The sequence below is a fragment of the Saccoglossus kowalevskii genome, chromosome 18 (genome assembly GCF_978046115.1).
Source record: "Saccoglossus kowalevskii chromosome 18, keSacKowa6.1, whole genome shotgun sequence".
Taxonomy (NCBI): Eukaryota; Metazoa; Hemichordata; class Enteropneusta; family Harrimaniidae; genus Saccoglossus; species Saccoglossus kowalevskii.
In genome coordinates this window covers 6235464-6257509 of record NC_140658.1, presented here as the reverse complement: position 1 = coordinate 6257509, position 22046 = coordinate 6235464, and the positions used below count along the sequence as shown (strand labels likewise).

The 22046-nt window shown below is 35.7% G+C and overlaps 1 protein-coding gene across 1 annotated transcript; it reads left to right on the top strand.

The window, feature by feature from the left end:
* Positions 1 to 544: 544 nt before the first annotated feature.
* LOC100367255 (polycystin-1-like protein 2) lies at positions 545 to 21761 on the top strand. The gene is made up of 21 exons (XM_085493307.1): positions 545 to 605; positions 751 to 854; positions 1036 to 1275; positions 2360 to 2471; positions 3673 to 3794; positions 4769 to 4991; positions 5609 to 5697; positions 6959 to 7192; positions 7627 to 7794; positions 8480 to 8640; positions 9053 to 9357; positions 10203 to 10939; positions 11335 to 11440; positions 11869 to 12080; positions 13037 to 13226; positions 13744 to 13986; positions 14713 to 14836; positions 16604 to 16826; positions 17632 to 17728; positions 19191 to 19802; positions 20838 to 21761. The coding sequence occupies exons 1-21, from the start codon at positions 545 to 547 to the stop codon at positions 21200 to 21202; spliced, it is 4728 nt and encodes a 1575-aa protein (XP_085349433.1). The 3' UTR covers positions 21203 to 21761.
* The last annotated feature ends 285 nt before the right edge of the window (positions 21762 to 22046 follow it).

The window sequence follows — 22046 nt, the reverse complement described above, 5'->3', positions numbered from 1 at the left end:
TTGTGAAATATAGAATGTCACTTTTTTGTCCCCTTTTTGTGCTCAACATGTGATATATCACCTATGTAACCTACTCACGTTGGTAAATTGTATACAATATAAGGACATTTTAGCATTTGGTAGAAAAACATAAAAATAAATATTTTTAGTTCTGTTTCCATGACAACTATTTTATAAGCATGGATGGCACCAGTACATGTATGCTACCAATTTCTAAACTTTCAGCCAATTTAAAGTTCAACTTTTGAAGTTATAGATGAAATCATTTTCTCAATTTCTGACAACAGATTCTATGATGTCATACTTTACATAATCCTTTTCTTGAAAATCAAGATGGCTGACTACGTAATACTGATGAAAAGTGGAATATCTAGAGAATGAACAGTGATACAACAAAACTGTAAATTGCATTCTCCTACATTTGTGGAGCTTTTTCTTTAGGGGTCATTATGTTGTTTGGATTGAGGTTCCCTTTAACTTTAATGAAAAAACATATGTTCCAACACTATGTCATGTAAAATAACAAATTAATATCTTTATTACCATGGCAATGATGGCTAGATTAGGAAATGCTATGGTTATCCAGCTTGCTGTTAATGATGATGGTTTGTTCAAACCTCCCTTCTAAAATACTGTTGACTCCTTCTGTAATACATAGTTTATAAAAAAGTTGCACAAAAAAAGTTGCACAAAATATAAAAGTTGTTTATATTTGGAGAACATTACAATAATCACTATTTCTTCTTTCAGAAATCCTGTCAACTAGCAGTAACGTGATATCTGTATCTATGTTTGATATTAAACTTGCTGCTAGGCCAAAACAAAAAGTGTCAGTTGGAGAAAATCATGATAAGGTGAGATATACATACACAATAGTCTAGAGCGCCTTCTATTGTTCACAATTAAAAAAAATGCATCTTTTGGATATATTCCATTCTATTCTAACAGGACAATTTAACATTAACTATATTAACCTTTCAGTTCCGTGTTGAACACTATTTGCAACCACAATTTCCGTTGTTTTCTTTCTATTAGAACGCTGGTGTAACAAACACAATCAGTTCAGTATTGAACACTGTATCTGATGCTATTCTGAACCAAACTGAATCCGATGCTGATCCAATCGAGATTAAATCAGATGCATTTGCTGTCAAGTTACAACGATCTAACCCTTCCAATATGACATCACAGTTGAAAGCGGCAACCGGTGGTGGGAATTTCAAGCTACCCATGGGGGAACTCTTCGGTGATGCTGAGGAGCCTGTTGCAACACAAGTAATATTACAATGACATATATTATTTTTTTCACCAATAAGATGTGAATGTTATACGCATAAACATACAATATTATATTTACACTTTATAAATCTTAAAATTTTATTGTTCCATAGAAAGCCGTATCTACATTTGTTCTAAAACGTGTCCACAATTGTCCAAACGTTCATATTTTCTCTGGTATAGAGAACTACGTCATCGGCACTGAATGTATTTTAGATTATTGACACCACATTCGAACATTTTCTTTTGTTTTGATTGAACACAGAAGCACTATATCATGCGTTGGAAATAAAATTCAGTCACTAAACGCGAACATTCACACAGCAAAAATGTATTTATTGACATCTTTGGTTGTTATCTCTCAATGAAATATTACTACAAGAAATAATGTATATATGAATAATTTATATGTATAATAAGTATAAGGTTATCATAAAAAATACAAAAAAAGATTAACTCGGACAGAATGAGATCGCATCGACCCCATTGCAACTCCGTGTCATTCGATACTTATATACATACCATCTTTTTGCATACTTATACTGTGCTGCTCAATGAATTATGACTGCAGGCACTAGACGATTGGTTCCGTCTATCAGGCAGACATACCTCGACTATTTAATTAAATTTTACATCAATTTATTGCTCATAGTTGAACCTGGGTGAATGGTGGCCATTTTGGTGCTAAAAATGCACCAAAATTAAGCATTTCAACTTTTCTAGAGTATGATCTTGCATGTGTATGCATGTTTAACTTTATGGGACCTGTATGCACATGAATCTTGACCTAATTTAGAACGGCCAATTGATGGCCATTTTGTTTCCAAGTTGTTGTTCAGAGCCACCCCAGACTAATTAACTGCAAACTTAAATTCACACATATAAACACTGATGAAAGAACAGATATTCAATCCAGTTATAGATAATGAGTACAGGATACTGTTCCTCCGTAAATGATATATATGTTAATAACTTTACTTGACAGGAGAAGTTTACACCCGTTATAACCCTTCCATTGTGACTTATGTATAAGATTCTCCTAAATTAGTTATTTTACTATAATTATGTTTTGCCGCCACAGTTGACTTCATTCGAAGGTAATCCTTACAATTTTGATTCGAAGACCGCTTCATCAATAAGTGGACCTACGATAGCATTATCGCTGAAAAAGAATGACGGAGAAGAGATGCAAGGTAGATGATTTTTAGATCTGAAAGTTTTTGTATTTTTCGAGAAATTTCGAACTTTATAAGTGAAAAAATGTTCAGTGACTACACAATGTTGTTTGGCTATATTCTGTATCTTACTGGTATGTTCAATTCAATCATATATACTTTTCAATTTTGTTTGAACATATGTTTTGTGAGAATCTAAATTTAAGGGATACCGGGATCGATGTCCATGCTCTCCTCCATGTGCCATGTGTGGCAACCATAGACGTCGTGCGCGTGGGGAAACTTAAATCACTTGTAATGATACTGGATGAACCAACTTTCTCACAACTAGTTAAAGCGGGGGAGTCGTCACCTACGCATGCTTCAGGTGGCCACAGCGTGTCATTGTTTACAAACAGGCGTTTACCCATGAGCCATTGCGTTCTTAGCGTATGTTGTTATAATCGCTTGCGCGTGCGCAGGTGACGACCCTCCCGCTTTAACGGAATTACAAAGTATTTGAGTTCTGTGACATCGTGGTGCTGCAGAGTAAACATGTTATCTGCCAATAGTCACAGCCAGTATGACATAATCACGTGATTACTTGATTTCAAAATTCATGGGCAGGTCTTGCGATACATAATACAACTAATATATTTATAAACATAAAATATGTTTGTGTGGTATTTATAAAATATGTATTTACAATACGGCAAAATATACGCCTCAAACAATTGGGTTGTTGGCAATGAGTGACCTTATTACATTGTGTAAATACAACACGCGTGTATTGCTCCTCTCCAGATACATGATAACAGGACCCTGAAGTATGGCACATTGGTTGATAATCGTCTAGATCGCAAATACAGCCACTAAGCATTACTTAAAGCGGGAGGGTCGTCACCTATGCACGCGCAGGAATTGAGTCCCGAGCGACGATAACAGCGCACGCTAAAGCGCAAAGGCTCATGGGTAGACGCTTGTTTGTAAACAATGACACGCTATGGCCATCTGACGCATGCGCAGGTGACGACTCCCTGCTTTAATCTAATTAATTATTCATGACAATGTTTGATTCTGACGAACAAATAAGTGAATAAAACGTAAAAGAGTATTTATAATCGTTAATTTTATGACTTGGTACATTATTCATAGTCATTGACTGTTTCACAGAAACGTTCAACAACCAGTTATACTAGATAATCATGTTTTCACTTGTTTCATTTTCTCCCTCTTTAAGTTTCTGGTTTAAATGAAGGTATAGTAATCTCAATGCCAAGCTCATTAAGCGAAGTACCGGAACCTACCTTTGTTACAATCAATGAAGAAAACGCAACAGATATCTTTTATTTCAAAGTCAGAGTAAGTGTTCAAGCACTCAATCACACTGACATCAATTATAACCATGCTAACTGGGCATACAATACTGTTAAACTTCTTTAGTTTAACAAGAGATAAAGTGTAACTATGGTCCTCGACCTTTAATGCACCTTCCCAGTGACGAAGTGATTTTGTGGCGTCATAATGATGTAGATGAGTGTTAGCGATGACGTTCAAAGCTATGTAGTCATTCAAAATGTCAACATTAACTTGCTTTAAATGTTACGTCGTCATAGGACGCGACTTTACGAACGGTATATTACCTTATCTAGTCTACGAATTACGTTATTAGTCCATGTTCAAACGAAGTCGTCCATAGGTGACTGGATACATCGGACAGTATGGGAATTGATGCACGTCAATTTACTTTCCGATCGACCGTTTTGACCCCAGTCTTCATCCACGAACCGTTTGGCCCAAATTTTAAGATTATCGAGCAAAAAACGACTTCAACGTCAATCTGCTAACCACTCCAACCCACAATCCAGCCGAGTATCTCGAATTCGAATGGAACGAATGAGGTTCTCGAGCTAAATGTTTAAAATGGAACGCATTAATCATTGCTGCCGTCCCTGAACTTTGGTCGTGCATGGACAGAATTTGTTCGAACCTGGTTCATACATACATACACTATATAGGACATTGATGCATGTCATTTTAAACGGACTGAATTCAAAATGGCCGACTGGTGGGCGTTTTGTCTTGACTTAGAAAGTGAGCTTAATAATTAACGAAGATTACTTTATGCAATTACTAGTTTCATTTAATATGCACGTCATGGTAATTTGAACGACATCATTTTGCATATGTTTATGTATTATAAAATTTGAACCGACTAAGCCTACCTTTTGAAAACAATTTGCGGAAAAAATATGGAAAATTGTGTGAACAAAAATTACCGTTCAAGGAATTTAACCACCTATTAATTTTTAATTTGTTTTACTATGTTTCTTTAGGTCAATTACCCAAACACTGCTATTCGAATCGATGTGACTCTACTTCCAGAGGGTGACTCAAACTTCACCTACACTGTATTCAATGTATCGCTCTATTATGAAAATATAACCAATAATTTGACCTTTGACATCGAATATATTACCAACACTACTTTCTTTGTGCCTGATCAAGAGATTATTTTACCTGGGGAATATCTCATAGCAATCAATGAATGTGGACCAGGTAAGTAACATTACTACTGTCCTGGGGTTCTAATTGGTTAATACAGTTTAGAATTTATTAACTGTTTCTCTCATCGAATACTCGCCATTAATATATATCTGTCCCTACTTTTTTTTCTAATGACTATGTATCTAAACAAATCGCACCAGGAATAATGTTTCATTTTCACCATCCTGGTCTGCAATATATAAATCGGTTGAATGATGAAAACGTACAATAAGTTTATCACAACGATACCACACAATATGCATATTTTGTCAGATTTTTTTCTCGCAAAATTAGTTACGCTATTAGTTAATTTGATTGCTCAATATTGGCCGTAGTGTACCAGTCTGGACGTTAGGTCAATCGGTAGTACTATAGCATATTTTGGTCACCAATTCAAATCAAAATAGCGTAAATTTTCGAAACGAAAATGGCAGAAGATTCACGATTACACGATTCTATAATTTTTCAGTAACATCCATTCTTCATTCAATTTCTGTTTTCCACGACATGAATTTCTCTAACACCTATAAACATATTTGAAAATTCTGGATTTCTAAACAAATACTTAAAGTATTGAAAAATCCAGAAAAGTGGAACGCAGTTAATGACAGAAAAAATTATCTTTTCAGACTTTGCTAATTTTACGATTGATATCTTGACATTCACCTGTCGTTACTGGGACGAGGAAGAAATGAATTGGTCATCAGAGGGCTGCTCTGTAAGTCACAACTTATTTCTACTCACAGTCGACTTTATGTTTATTCACTGTTCAGAAGAAATCCGAAAAATTAAACTTGTAAATTCATCTTTGTGCATGCGTGTCGATCTTTACTTGTATCTCATGATCCAATTAAAGGTGGCTGTCTGGCGATCATTTCAGTCAAGTATATCTACCAATGTGGAAGGAACAATTTCTGAACACTGAGGGGTTGAAATTCCGTACAATTCATTACTATTTGTTTTATATAATTACATTTATAAATGGAAGACGCCGGCATAAAATATAAATGTAATTCCTATCCCTGCTGAAAGTTCAGAAAACACGTTTTCAGTATCACATATAACCATTCGACCACTCATAGGCGTTAAGTGTAAATTTGAAAATTATCGCGCTCTCTAATTGGTAGATGAATGTTTGTACACCTTGAATAATTATATCTTAGTAGGTGCTTTCATTCATACTTAGTGCGTGATTCAACGTTTATATTGTGTTACTGCATCCAAACGCAAATATCGATGTAACAACCCAGTGATCGTATAACTATATAATACTTCTCATATACTACGCTATTATCTACTAAGTTACAGGTTAACTATGTGATCCATTATGCCGCGACACATGTAAAAAAGCGTACGAATATCAACGCTGTTCTGATACGAACTAGAATATGGTACAATTCTAACCTTGTACTTTAATTGGCTTAGCCAATAACAACTCATTAACAGATAATTCTATCGTGATTTTAATATATCACATTCCGACATCCCGAAATGCCTGATAATTTGTTTTCGTTGTTATCTAAATTCAAACAACCCTTTTGACAGGTAATGTAGCATAGTGTTGGTCCTCGCTATCTAGCGTGCTGTGTCAACAACATTTTCAGCATTCTCACACATTGGCATAATAACCAACTAGAACCAGCACTAGCACAGATTCTTGCGCTATTTTGACATATGTCTTTGATAGATTGAAAAAAATAAAGTTGTATACGTTTTCATGCATTTGTGTGTTTGAATAAGATAAACATAAATCATTCACGGTGCAAATGTTCTATTCTAAACTATGAATACATATACAAGTAGCAGATAGAAAACTTTACTCTTATTAGATACAGTAAATGGTTGTTGTCAAATTTGACCAGCTGTATTTGGCTGCATGGATTTTGTAACCGTTCATAATGCGTGCAAAAAAATCAGCGACAAAATCTTTCCTTCGTATCTTCTGTCCAGTCTCTAACTGAAATTGTTACGTATTTAAGGTGTTGGATTCATCAGATTGGACCGGTGTTGTGTGTAGCTGTTCACATCTGAGTACGTTTGGTAGTGGGTTTAAGATGATACCACCCAACCCTATTGATTTTAGCACTGTGTTCAGCAAATTTAAAGATCTAAACGAGAATGCAAGTGTATTCTCCGCAGTGTTTGTCATATTTGGCATCTATTTGATTGTTATTATCTGGGCAAGAAGAGCTGACAAGAAAGATGATAACCAGGTACGTAGTTTCAGTAGTTACCATGTTATAATGGCCGACTAGTGGACATTATTGTTCCATGTTGTTTTCTCTCGAATGAGATTTTGAATAATTCTGTTGAAAGACGACACATATACTTTATCAACGCCTTGAACGGGCTTCTTTCACCATTTACAATACGAGGGCGCCCGAACCTCAAGTTCAATAAAGGTTGATCACGGATCAGTTATCATCATAGCGTTTAGTAAGTTTTAACTCTACATTAATCTGTATTCAACTTTATTTTATAAATCATGCAATGGGTGTCACGTTACATGCGCATATGTTTCAAATACAACTTTCCAATAACGCATTGGACACAGCGAAATTGGTTCATTTACACTGCTATTTAAACCAATATGTTGCGTCTTTTTGTTTGTACATGTGGTCTACATTTATTGTCGATTTATCAACAGGGAGTGATGCCATTGACTGACAATAATGAACACGATGAATTTTTATACAAAATAGAAGTGTTCACAGACGTCCGTAAAGAAGCCCATACAAAATCGAATGTGTTTATTACTGTAATTGGGGATAATAGTCGTACGTGTGAAAGGCAATTGAAATACGATGGAATGAGGGTAAGAAACGTGAATGCATAATCATCTGTTTAATGTAAAGGAATTCGGTATTAGCTGGATTTTATTTTCGCTTGTTTGGTATTTGAAACCGAAATTGTCATCTAAGCGTTAGGCCGTCGCTGGTTTGCTGCTGAGCTGGAATGCCAATTTTTAGTTTTAAATACCCCAGGAAAGTGTTCTAGGTTCTTCGTGTAATTAGGTGTTCGTGTGCAAGGGATTTTTCCACACAAAAACGACGAATTAGGTCGAATTTTGTTATCGGTTTGCTTAATATAACCCCAACGGACCGTATTTTTGTGCAGATTGGTATTTTTTTCCTGATTTGTAGGAATCTGAAAAACGCGTTTCACAACTTGTTTCTTATTTAGTTTTATGCGTCATTCATTATGGCGGCCCCATATAATAAATATCGGATTTATTTTATTATCTCGTGTGCGCCAGCTGACTGTGGCTTGGGACTCAATTCCCGCGCGTGCACAGGTAACGACCCTCTCGCTTTAAAACTCACTGGGTACGCGTAGCTAAAGCATGCAATACATGTAGTCTCTCCTAAACAAACCAGTGAATGTGGAAACTAAGTGAACTCAAATTTAATCGTCAATACTTATCAATACTAACAAGTCCTTTTGAAATGAAAGCCAATATACGACATTGACAGTTAATTTGTTTTCGCTATTGTTTGCAGGGTTTCAGAAGAGGTGGCATTGTGCGATTTGTGATGGCTGCATCTGAGTCTTTGGGCACTATTCAAGGAATTAAAATATGGCATGATAACACTGGTAAACAGAAGAGTGCATCCTGGTGTCTGGGAAAGATGAAAATCGAAGATGTACAAACAAATGATTTGTAAGTTTTATAATACATGTAACTGTAGCTATAATATTCCGGAAATACAATAGGTTATCATCAAGATTCAAAGCTATAAGCCATAATTCGCACTTAACGTTAATTGTAATTATCAATAGTTTATAGGTGTTCCTTATATGCCATAAACTAGATATATATTGCTGCAGCATAATTACCACTATTGGTGGCAACTGGGACACTAATGTTGGAAACACTTTTTTCAATATTATTTAACCAATATCGGTGAAGATTTTATATTCTGAATTCAAATTCTCACTGCTTTATTGTGAGAATATAAATTTTATCAGGTCCTGAGGGGGAACTAGCATGTAAATGAAATGCTAGGATTCTGGTTCTAACTACACATGTAATACTGAATAATATTTTCAATTTCTCTTTTTTGTACATGTAGGTACTTCTTCACCTGTAATAGATGGTTTGCTGTTGACAAAGATGACGGTAAAATAGAACGCTTTCTCAAGGCGTCTGATACTGAAACTCTTGGCAGTGCTAGAGGGGCTTTTGTCAGCAAAGCCAATCAAGATCTACTTGATGGCCATCTGTGGTTCTCTGTTATCGGGCGACCAGCTAGCAGTCATTTCACGCGAGTTCAGAGAGCGTCTTGTTGTCTCTCTCTGCTTTACACCTCCATGATTGCCAATGCTATGTTTTATAAAACAGAAGAAACCAATGAAAATGATTTTGTTATTCATTTGGGTGAGAATTTAACAGCCATTTCAAAACCATCATATTTCCTGCCTAATAGTTGGTGCACCAGTTTGCTATGGTTCATGTATTTAAAGAGTGGCGGTCGTCGCGCTGCGCCTGTGCGACATTTGTGTTGATAAACATTGATTTTCCCACAATCCGATGCGCTCTTCTAATGGAAATCACAAGTATGAGGTTCGACCTGGGCGCGACTTACACTAATTATCGCCGGTGACTTTTTCGATATCTCCCAATTACCGAAAAAATACCTAATTAAAGCTTGGGAACAGTTTTTACTCAGTGATATACGCAACAGTCATTGTTTATATGCGACCCATATATCTCGCGCATGCGTGGCACGACGACTACCGCCCTAATTATACATTTTAAATGAACACCATTTCCTATTAGCTACAGAACTTGATTAATTTGCTTGAAAAATATAGAAAAAACGTATGACATTTTATTTTGTGACTTTGAGAACTGGTAAAATAATTTGCCCACATTTGTCAATTTCAGATATCCTTATTCGGTAGTCACCATTACTGCATCTACTGTCTATTTATCTGAACAAAACAGTGACAATTTTATGAATAATTAATATGATGACGCCATTTTAACCAATGGTTTTGAATATTTGTCATCACTGCCATCGATACCTGTTGTCACCAAGCGTTTACATAGTTTAGTAGTAATTTTCATTCACCGATTTCCATCTATATGGATCAACATACTAAAAAATGTAGACCAAATTCATTAAAAATGGGGTCGAATTATGTCCATTTGTGATTAATTGTGAAATGTGAAATAATCGTAAAATTGTTAATTTAAGCTTTGACATCTTTGTTAAATAGGTCCTCTTTCCATCAGTTGGCATCAGCTGTATGTTGGTTTCATGAGTAGCATGGTTGTGTTTCCTGTAAACTTAGCCATTGTACAACTATTCAGAAAAAGCCGACCTACGAATGTAAAATTCGATTTCAAGCGGAAGAAGAAAAACAAGAAGAAGAGAAAAAATAAAAATAAAGTGACAAATATTACAACTAACAAGACGACTAAGTTAGATCATCTGAATCATAATGGAAGTGAACCTGAATGGGACCCTGGTGTGGCAAAAGATGAAGGGAACAATGGTAATTATCTGCAGTTGGCAGGTACCATCAACACGATCAACAACAAGGAACAACAGGACAGCCTTAGTAAAGCACTTGATCCATTGAAATGGGGGAAGACGGAGAACACAGATACACATATAATGGATGGAATACCAACTCAAGTAGATCATGGATCTGCTTCTTCTGCTGATGATTTACGAGCCCTGCTTGATGGCACACCAGATTCAGCCGTTGATGAGGAGGAGCATCAATTAGATGACAAGAAGGATAAAAAGAAAAATAAGGACGAAGAGGAATTCTGGTTACCACATTGGTGCTTATACATCGGATGGTTACTGGTGTTCCTGTCTTCATCTGGTTCCGCTTTCTTTACGATTCTGTACAGTTTAGAGTGGGGACACAAGAAAGCCTCATCGTGGTTGGTGTCGTTATTGGTCTCGTTTTTACAGGATGTTATTTTCATGCAACCAATTAAGGTAACTTTTACATATATCTTTTCAAAAGAATTTTCATGGTGGCGTCTCCTTTTTCAAAGCTGTAGTTTTTACTACATTTCAATATCTTATTGATATTAAACCAGATTAAGGATGTTTCTTAAATTCTTGCTTCTGCCCAGAAAAACGCTTTGAAGCATTTCTATATCTTGCAATATGCAAATCCGCAGACCAAATTAAATGTGTATTTTAGACAAAAGTGTATAACATTTCGATTGTCTGCAAGCTTAAACAATAACAATATTTTATGATGTGATTCCATCTGCTTTTACTCTGTTTACCCGGTGATTTTATGCCAGATTGAAAGCAATTCTTAATACAACACCGGTAAAAAGAAATGAAAATTACAATTTCAGATAATCTCTTTTCATTGTCAGGTTATCATTTTAGCTATTATTATCACAGTAATTATGAAAATGATCAGAAAAAGGAAAGGAGAAGATAACAACGCTGATGAGTATCTACAAGACACAGAGAATGAAGGTGGGAATTACAAATTGTTTTTGATTAATATTTCTTATTTTTTAATTTGTTATTATTATAATTTGTACGTAGATTTATATACCATGCCATATAATTTGACATTATTAGTAATATTATTTAACAATACTCTTTCCCTGTAGTCACGTATTTGAGTGCTGTGCATTAGCACAACAAATTTGTTCCAATGAATTGATACGTGACAGTAACTCATGGAATTAAATGTCTGAGTATTTAATAAGAAATGGTCTGCATACTCATTGTCTACTTTGCATATTTAGCTGAATTAAGTAATAAGAATAAGACTGCATAGTACTGCGCATAGTTATTTCGAAAAATAATAATCATGATGATCAAGACTACAACGAAATATTTTTGTGTTTAACATGTACTTTTGACTTGTGTTAATGAATGTGACATTTCCATTACAGATGGCTTTAATGTTAACGACAAGGATCTGATGAAAGCCAAGGAACTGAAGAAGCGTGAGGAGACGATGTGGTCATTCTTCAAAGAGATTTTTGTTTATTGCATATTTGTCATAACAGTGCTATTAATTGCATACGGACAGAGAGATCTCAGATCATTCTATATGCATAAGAGTGTCAAGGATATATTTATAGATAATGGTCAGTTTGCATCGGTGAGTTTAATAACAACATTGCTAATGACGTCACTAATCAATACACAATATGATCAACTATACATTGTGGTGTCTGATTTGCACAAGCACAAACACAAACACAAACACAAACACAAACACAAACAAACAGATATATGTATAGGTGTTGAGACATTGAATTAATTTTACTATGTCGTTGTTCAGGCAATAACTCTGAGATTAACATATATATAATTATACTAAAACGCCATAGAATAGTAATATGCACTTAGGGCTGGAAATATCGTCTGCAAACGTTGACTTTATATGATCCGTTTTAAGATGCTGTATACAAACGTTCTATTGTTATGTCAGTTATGTATTTATTGGGATTTCTTAATGAACAGTTATAATTGAATTCTTCTTTGCTTTTACATTTGATACCGGGGTTTTAGTATGGTATCTTCAAATCTCAAGTTTTCATAATTATGTTCGTATTTTTGAGCAAAGAGTCATCTTTTTTTTGGAAACAATTATTGTCGACTCAATAGTTGGATTAGTCATTTGTACTAAAACCACTTTGTCTGCGCGACTTCTTATTACAATTACATCATCATTTGCACCACATAATCACCTTTCCCCAATCACTTCATACCATATAGTCACTTCAACGCAAATTAATCACTTCGTATGACCCATACTGATCACTAATTACACGTGACCAAATTTCAACAAAATGGCGACTACTCGCACCATAGACAAAATATTTCGGTAAGATTTGGTCATTTGTATGTGGTAATATATCGCTGCAGAACATATAATCACCATTTTTTTAAACAAAATGGCCACACTTTTGAACCAAAAACAAACTTGGTTGAAAATGTTAAACAAAAAATTGGGGAGTTGTTACATCCAATGTACCAGAGTTAAATGAATTATATTGTTGTGAAAATAATTGTGGGTGGGATTTATTTATAGTCAGAATGTTCTCTCTGCAGCTGTCATCAGGAATTGCTGATTTCTACATCTGGGTTGACGAAGTCCTCCTGCCCGGACTTTATCCAACGGAAGCTTATAATGGTGAAAAAATTGTCAACATAAATAAGAATTTAAAGAAGTTTATTGATGATGGTGGTCTTTCCTACAGAATAGGACCTCCGAGGTTTAGACAACTCCGAGTTAAACCAGGTAAATATGTGTCATAGTTCATGAAATCCAAGTTCAAAAATAATAATGAGTTTTGATGTTTCATATCATTGTATAACGTTTTATGTAAACTGTTCAGTGTCTATATTGTAAGCCGTCTGATTTTGGCCCTTAGGAATCGTTGTTTTCGCGATACCAATGCTACGAGAAAGGCTTTGACAGAGTATTTATTACTATCACTATGGTCATTGTTGTCATCATTGACATGCGCTTTCACTCTTTCCATTGCGTGTACACTTCCACTAACAAATTATTTCTAATTCCGTGAATGTTATATTTATGGAAAAGGTAGCTGTCATTATTGATGTTATCATTCACATGATTTTCTCACTCTTTTAGATGCAGTCACTAACAGAAACATCATTCATTTGTGAATGTTCTATTTGAGAGGGTGATCAGTGTTATTATGACCATTAACATATTCGACTTTTCGGGTGTATGTATCCAATAACAGCAACATCATTCCTAATCCATTAACATGATCTTTCACTTTTTTCAGATGCATGTACTCCACCAAAAGAAACATCATTTCTATTCCATGAATGCAATGGGGGCTATATGATGACGGAGCAGGATGAAGCAGATTATGGATATAAGTGGTCAGAACATAATCCCAATGATACATCTAGAAGAAGATTTCGGGATCAAGTGTGGAAGTATAATACCATGACTGAATTGGAAGGCGTTCCATTATACGGAATTGAAAACCTTTACAGTGGTGGTGGATATGTTGCTGTCTTGGGTGAGAAAATCATGATATAGAGCTTTTGAAATGAGGTATTCACTACATAGGTCATGGAGTTATATTGATGGCACAAAGACCACTTGATAGATATAGATACATCTCTAATACATAATATAAACAACACATAATGTGAACAATTCAAGTTCAATAGACAAACCATCTAAGAACTGTTTACGTCTGAAACTTCTCAACAACTGAAATTCCAAATCGTAGATAATACCCATTTTAAAACATAGACAGCCATGTATAGTATTTTAATATTTTCAGATCACTTTTTAATATGGGCCGCCATTTTAATTAACAGTGTGTAACCAACACAGCCTAGGTGTAGTATTATCATTTGCTAATCCATGACTGTTTTCCGCCAAAATTGTCCAATCCAGTCCAGATGGTCACCAACAATCAATAAATGCTTCGTGTAGTCAATGACAATGAATGTTCACATGCATTAAATTAGCCATAGTGCTCTCTCAGCCCATGTTAAACATGATAAAAATGATGAATTTTGAATGACGCAGCCTGGTCACATAACGTATGTGTCAGATCAGTAACTCTCACATAGTTTGATATGTTATTGACTTTATAGACGTTGTCCAAAATTGAACTCATGTTTTTGATACTGTTCATCTATGCAAGGTTATTTCTCGGAGATAATAACAATTATGAAAATGTATTTTGCGAAAGGTGACTAAAAATAAATGTTCAGGTTGTTCTTTTTTGAAGGTAATACTTTATGGGATGCAACTAACAGAGTAAAGTATTTATTTGATAATAGATGGTTAGATGAACGTACTCGAGGATTGTTTGTAGAGTTTACACTCTACAACCCACATGTCAACCTTTTTAGGTAAGTGATAAATGCAATTAAATATGGTTTTGAAAAGCGTGCGCCATTTTAAATGAAATTCACTTTACTGATAAAAACATGTAGCTCTCGGAGTGATAAAACAAAATGATTACACACTCTGTATGTATTCGCTTACATGAAACGCATTTGTAAAAAGTTCACTAACTTAATATTACCAGTAGATCGACAGGAACACGCGGGATTCTTGACGAAATATAGAAATATTATTCAGCCAAATGCATATGGATATCATTGGTGATATATATTATATATAGGTGGATATTTCCTTTACACCCGAGAAAATGCCAATAGCAGCGCTCAGAAAACTACTAATTACATCTATGCAAACATCCAGATGACTGTAGTATATGTGCCTAGACGTCTCGGTGATATGTCATGAATTTGTTTTCGCGTATCTGTTGGTCGACTTAATTAGCTGATTATTAGCGAATTGCTGTGTTATGTCTGTCATCGTTTAGGCCTATTTGAAGTTTTGGACGGAATTTGGCTCAGTGATTTGGAACTAATTACCAGATAACCGTCGCGATTCTGACAGTTTATATTCATAGTTGTTAATGTAGTGAACGATTAATCAAAAGATATGACGTATTCAGTGCTTAGTGTGATTGGCTTTATGATTGAAGGTTACGCCCTAGTCTTTTTACTGCTTTGTAATTGGTTAGAGTTTTGAAAATGAATAAAGAGAGTTTGAGTTGGTCTTGGGGAGCAGAGCACGATAGACGCAGTCTGAGAGTCGAGGGCAGTCCTGGAGAGACTTGGGGCGAGTGTTGACGCAGTCTAGAGCAGTCCTGGAGAGCCTTGGAGGGAGCCTTGACTCAGTCTAAAAGAGTCTTGGGTCAGCCTTGCGATCGTCTTGAGGACTTTTCCCCAGGTCGCTGTGCCTTATAGAGTGCTCCACAGATCGACTAAGACGAGAGTTGAAACGTATTTCGTTGTGTGTGTCTTATTTGACTGTAAAGCTTAAGTGACTTTCCCGATCCTGTACCTCAAGGGGACGCGATAGAGAGACGAGACGAGATTCCCCCCTGACAAGTGTGGAGAACCCCGTGGAGAAGAATTTACCCCTGACAGATAGTTGAATAATGGGCCAGCAACCTGAGAATTGTCTGCATTTTATGTTCGTTCGTTCAAACATAATAATGTCATGCTGAAGCAAAACGTATTGATAAAGCCTCTTTTATAGTTTCAGACAGTTCATTGCCGTAAAACTAAGGATCCCTAATTATTAGTTCTTGACGAAGTCCGAAAAAAGGGGGCTAATATTTTGGGTTCCATCCGATTATCTGCATGTCCTGTCGTACATTCAATGTCCTAGATATGCCTGGATATTTATTGTTAGTAAACAGACAAGTCTGGCGGTCATGTTTGTTCAAATAATTGTTGACATCACACAAGTGGATTACTGATGACCATAACCTTGTGGCAGCGGATGTTATCGTTTTACTGGTATGGACATCAATCAATGATGGGTCACCAATGCATGTTGGTTGGTTTAAGATTTGATTTGATGATTTTATTTATTGCAATTTCTCTGATACTATTTGGTGATTTTGTTTTTAGATTCAATGAATTTTTAAATTTGTTTGACATACTTAAACATTTTTGTTTAAATTTGACACAAAAGCAGAGGTGAATGTGAACAATAACATTCCAGACTTTAGTGTGTGATTATTTTTCTCTCACCACCACCTAATGACTTAATTGCTAAAATTAAATTATTGAAGATTTTCCCAATTCATTTTCCAGTATGTTCACGCTTCTTTTGGAATACCCAACCACTGGAGGGGCTCTGATCTACGCAAAAATCGACGTACTCCGTCTCTATAACTACGTAGGCAGCATGACTGTAGTGGTGGCTGCATGTGAGGTACTATTCATCATTATGTTAATTTATTATATGGTTAAAGCTCTCATGGATATCAGAAAACAGAAGAAGAAGTATTTTATGAAATTCTGGAACTTGATTGAGGTAAGTCTCTGCTATTACCAAATCATGACGTAAATCATAAACCACTTAAGTAGAAATAGTCTAACCAACTGCTGCTGAAGGTTGTATAGTTGTATACAAGTCGGCTGACAACACTAAAAACAATCCACATAACAACTAAAAAGTACACCACATAACGCAGTTACGTTTAGATGTTATTCAGTGAGGGGAAAATATGAATCACTATATTTAAATCAAGCATTAACCATCATTACCTGCTTACCCAAAATGTGATAAATATACTTTTCAAATTGTATAACTATATTCTTGTCAAAAGTTTTAATTGAATTAGGTAACCTCATATACAAAATTTGAATTATAATGGGTTTTATGTGAATGTGAAATTGGTAATTACTATTTTCACTGGTTGCATGTATACGAATATACACTGATTGTGTTTTCTCTGAATTCATTTGACTGATATAATATGCATGTTGTTTTTATTTCAATTTTAATTTGAGATGAATATTCATAGTCGAACACTTTTTGAATGTTTTAATGTTTCTGTTAGAAGCCAGAAATGTCTTCCTACAAAGTTATTTTTTTTGAAAAATAAAAATACAATCTTGTATTCTTAACAAATATGTATAACCTGCGATAAAGTGTAAGATAAGTTGGAAAACAATTACCGTATTTGCTATATTGAGAGACATACACTTAATAAGAGTGATGTGTCGATAGTTAATATAAGCCATATTTTAATCTATTAGACGCTTATGCTGTTAGAATTTTATTTAAAAAATGGGGGTAGATCAATCAATCTGATTTATCTGAACTTGCATTTTAGGTATTCAAGATTAGTATGTGTATACTGGCTTTATCGATGAGAGGTTACAAAGCACTATTTTTTGATCTAGCATTGGAAGAACTGTCCGCTGATGATGGTAAGTACAGTATGTCTTAATATAATAAGTACTTACTAAAAGTCGACTGGCAGTTCTAGAAACCTACAGCCAGAACGTGTTCTACAAGGGCACAATTGGTTGTGTGCCAGTTAATTCCTACCAATTCAAGTGAGAGTTTGGTTTATGTGGGGTCTGACAAAACTTCTTAGCCCACTGGTCCATGTCATGACCCTCTACCCAGGTTTGATGGGTAGGGGTTAGACGATGGGTACTCCATTTTTGAGGTGGCTGGGAACATCCGATTCGCTGAGATAGTCTCGTCTCTGCAGAGTGATTGAAGAATCATTGTTTTCTCTAATACACTGTTGTGGTTAGGAGAGACTTCTTAATCAGTCTGATTCGACGGAGAGTACAGCCACAATATCACGAGCACTTGTAGTGATGTACTTCTTTTGGCCTTGAACAATTTCCATAACTACGACAGCTTCTCAGCATTCTGGATGTAGACGTATTAGACTCACTGCTGTGTCCAGCTTGATCCTTAAACACATCAAGGTCTGTATCCATGTGCTGAAACACCTAATCGTCGGAATACTAGTATTTTTGGGGTACAATGCTGCTAAATATTCTTGGGTCACCATTGTAATAACGGACTTTGGTTATGTATGGATTTAATTTCACAGGATTTCGGATCATTCAAAAACTGTCATTTGTCCTGTCTTTGTTAACACTGGCTAATCATGTATAGTCTAGAGTTCTTCCCGAAAAACTAGTATGTGTGGCACGGCCCTAGACTATGTTAGACTTACCTGGGTTGACATTAACCTAGTGCTTGTCGTCATCGTATGCGGTAAACTGAACCACAACTTTTTTCAACAACAATCATTTATTTCAATATTCAACTCGCTTTCTGTGATTGTCATTCATTTCATTGAACTTCATTGCACAAACATGTATGGTATCCATATTGCTATGTTACATAGGGAACTTGCTTAAAATGTCAATTAGTAAATAGCAACATGTATATGCGTTAATTCATTACAGTAATTATACATTGAACTACAAAAGCTTTTTGCAACATGGTCAATTTTATTTCATTTTAATTGTTTTAAGATATGCCTATGATTCTGTGAATAAAAAAATGTTCACTGTTCTTAAAGCGGGGGAGTCGTCACCTGCGCATGCGTCAGATGGCCATAGCGTGTCATTGTTTACAAACTAGCGTCTACCCAAGAAACTTTGCATTTTTAGCGTGTGTTGTTATCGTCACTCGGGACTCAATTCCCGCGCCCCCGCGCATGCGCAGGTGACGACACCTTCGCTTTAACTTTATTTGACTCAACTGCATGTAATATTATTATTATTATATTGTCTTCAAAAATACACCTAGATTAGAGATTTATGAGAGAATTAGACATGGTGGAAATTAGAAATACTGTCATCTATATGACAAAGTAAATAGCGACAATCAATATTTAGAAATTAAACATTACTCTTACAGGTGCTACAACTTTCATCAATTTACAACAAATGGCTGCATATGACGAAGCGTATGGTTACGTAATTGCTTCGATTGTCTTCTTTGGAACTCTTCAGTTTATCAATTTAATGAGGTTCAACGCACGTATGGCTCTACTATCAACAACATTGAAGGGTGCGGTCAAAGTGTTAGCCAATTACGCTATCATTTTTTATATCGTGTTTTTCGCCTACGGCCAGCTCCTCTTCCTGACAGTCGGGCGGGTTCTTGAATCTTATCATACGTTCTTCACGACTATCAAGACTCTCTACCTCATGTGGCTCGGTCATTTCGATTACGCCGCGTTGGAGTTTGCGAATCCAATACTTGCGCCATTGGTGTTCTTCACGTTAATGTTGTTCGTGTACGCAATCTTAACAACGTTGTTCGTCACAGTCATCGTATGGCAATACGAATGGGCCAAGGAACTGACTGATCAACAGAGCAATGACATTGTGGACTTTATGTACTGGAAGTTTATGACATTGGTTGGAATGAATAAACATGCCAAGAAGTATGATCCATGGATTGAGAAGGAAGAAGATAACGATGACGTAGAAGAAGAATGTGACGGCACAAAGGAGAAGGAAAATGGTACGTAATGTCTGAAAATAATGTGTACATACATTTCGGTCGGTAGAATGTACACCACGACCAGTTTAGTGTTATTTGTTTGTTACACGTGGCTGTGAGTGTTGCAATAACGCATGCTGTGTGACACTGGGTAATCAGAAATACACACCACGTTGATACCGGTACAGGCAAAATAAATATGTTATAGCTTTCTAAAGATGTATTCATTATTAGCTCCACTGTCGACTTTGTCGGGCGGAGCTTATCATATGAGTGATTGTCCGTCGTCGTCCGTCGTCGTCCGTGTCAATGTTTTACTTTTTCTGAAAACTACAAGTCTGAATGCTTTGATACTTGGTGTATATGTACCTTGGGTAGACCTCTCTTAGATTTGTTCATTTCATGATGATATCTTCAATTCTCTAATTTTGGTGAATATTTTTGTCATTTTTGGTAAAAAGTGATATTTTCGACTTCTTGCTAAAAACCGCAAGTCCAATTGCTTTGATATTACCTATATAGATACTACATGTAGACTTTTTTCAGATTTATTAATTTCGTCGTGATATCTTCAACTATCTGATTTTAATGATTATTTTTGTATTTTTTGGTGAAAAGTGATATTTTTGAATTCTTTTGAAGTCCGGTTGTTTTGATACTATACATATTGTTCTCATTTTCTAATGATATCTTCAGTTCTTAATTGAAATGTGCATTCCTAACAGCGGAGCTATCTCAGCCGACAGACTGCTTGTTTTTTGTATACAAATACTAAACAAACGATAAAATACTTATTGGAATTATATAAGAAACCATGTGCGTGCATTTTCTTTTTAGCTTTCATTTGCATACAAAATTCGTATAAAAATATGTTAAGGTTTGTATTAGATTTGCATGAGAATATGATAAGAACCTTGTAGGAGTTTTATTAATCTTATAAGACACTCATGTGATTTCGTAATTGTCGGCGAGCTGTGCTGATTTTTGCTGTATATATTGTCCCAGTATTTTCTACAATATCAAGTCTAGCTTAAACGCTTTTTATTTTTATCTCAGAAACCAAAGATGAAAAACCAAAGGAAACAACACAGTTGGCACCAAAGCCTAAAACTCGTCGCCGCAGACGTCTTTATAGACGCAAGGAGTTGCATGTTGCTTTCAAACTGCCGGCTGACACAGATCTAGACAATGGAGGTGTTAATAAGTATGGGTACGGAGAATTAGACGCCTTACAGGGGAGACTGGACTACATATTTGATAAGCTGCAAGGTGAGGACTCCGATGACGTCAAGAAAACCAATATGGGTCTACAAATCGCTATGATGCAGTTTGGTGACAAGCAACCCCGAAATCGGCGACCACCCCCAGCACGTAGTGGCAGACAAAGACAGTTCAACCCACGTGCTGAGAGCAAGATATAATTCAATAGCGCCCTCAAGTGACACCACATAGCCTTTATTCCGCCATTAGATTTACTTTTATTTCAATACTCAAGATATATGTACATTGCATTCATTATTTGTATTAGAGTCCCACAAGCCTGTATAAAAGACTCAATTACCGACAATACACTCAGATCTATATGTACGAGTGTAATTTAATTTTTGGGTTCAATCAATATTTCAAAATGTTTTTATATGACACTTACTTGTTGAACGCTCCCCAACGCATATTTATCTGTCATGAACGGAAAGTCATCTATAATCCTTCCATAGACACTACCACACCTGCGTAATTCTGAAGACTGAGCTTTTTGGTCCGAGAAAAAAAAACTAGCTCTTTCATTTGTGTTGTTTTTCACTGTCTGAAAACCTTCTGAATATTAATTACATATGTAAAGTTTTGTTATATCATTCGTATAATAGAAAATAATAGAAAAATTATTATCTTTAGATGGATAAAAATAATTTCAACATTTTTGACAAAACACAGTGTGTTGCTTTTAATTTTAATTCGTTTAATAAATAATCCAAACTCTCATTTAATTGTCTGTGATGGGATTTATGGCATTCCCAATTTCACTGTATATAGTGCACTGCGCTGCCATGGGCTCTTGTCAGAATTCTGACTGAAAACGCCTGAGATTTGAAGAACCAAATCAGGTAATTGGGCCATGGTGATGTGGATGATATTGCGTCAAAGACAGTACTACCCACACTGTCAATTTCGTCGCTTAAATAATGACCTCGACTACATCTCGCTTATTGTTGCGCACATCCTCGTCCATGCCCCGTTATCATGCAATAATGGGCGGCGTGTCGTCCT

Coding starts and splice junctions, on each gene's coding strand:
- LOC100367255 (XM_085493307.1), top strand. CDS start 545: ATGGCAATGATGGCTAGATTAGGAAATGCTATGGTTATCCAGCTTGCT. Junction 12,081..13,036: donor ATAATGGTCAGTTTGCATCG/GTGAGTTTAATA, acceptor TTCTCTCTGCAG/CTGTCATCAGGAATTGCTGA. Junction 17,729..19,190: donor AGAACTGTCCGCTGATGATG/GTAAGTACAGTA, acceptor TTACTCTTACAG/GTGCTACAACTTTCATCAAT.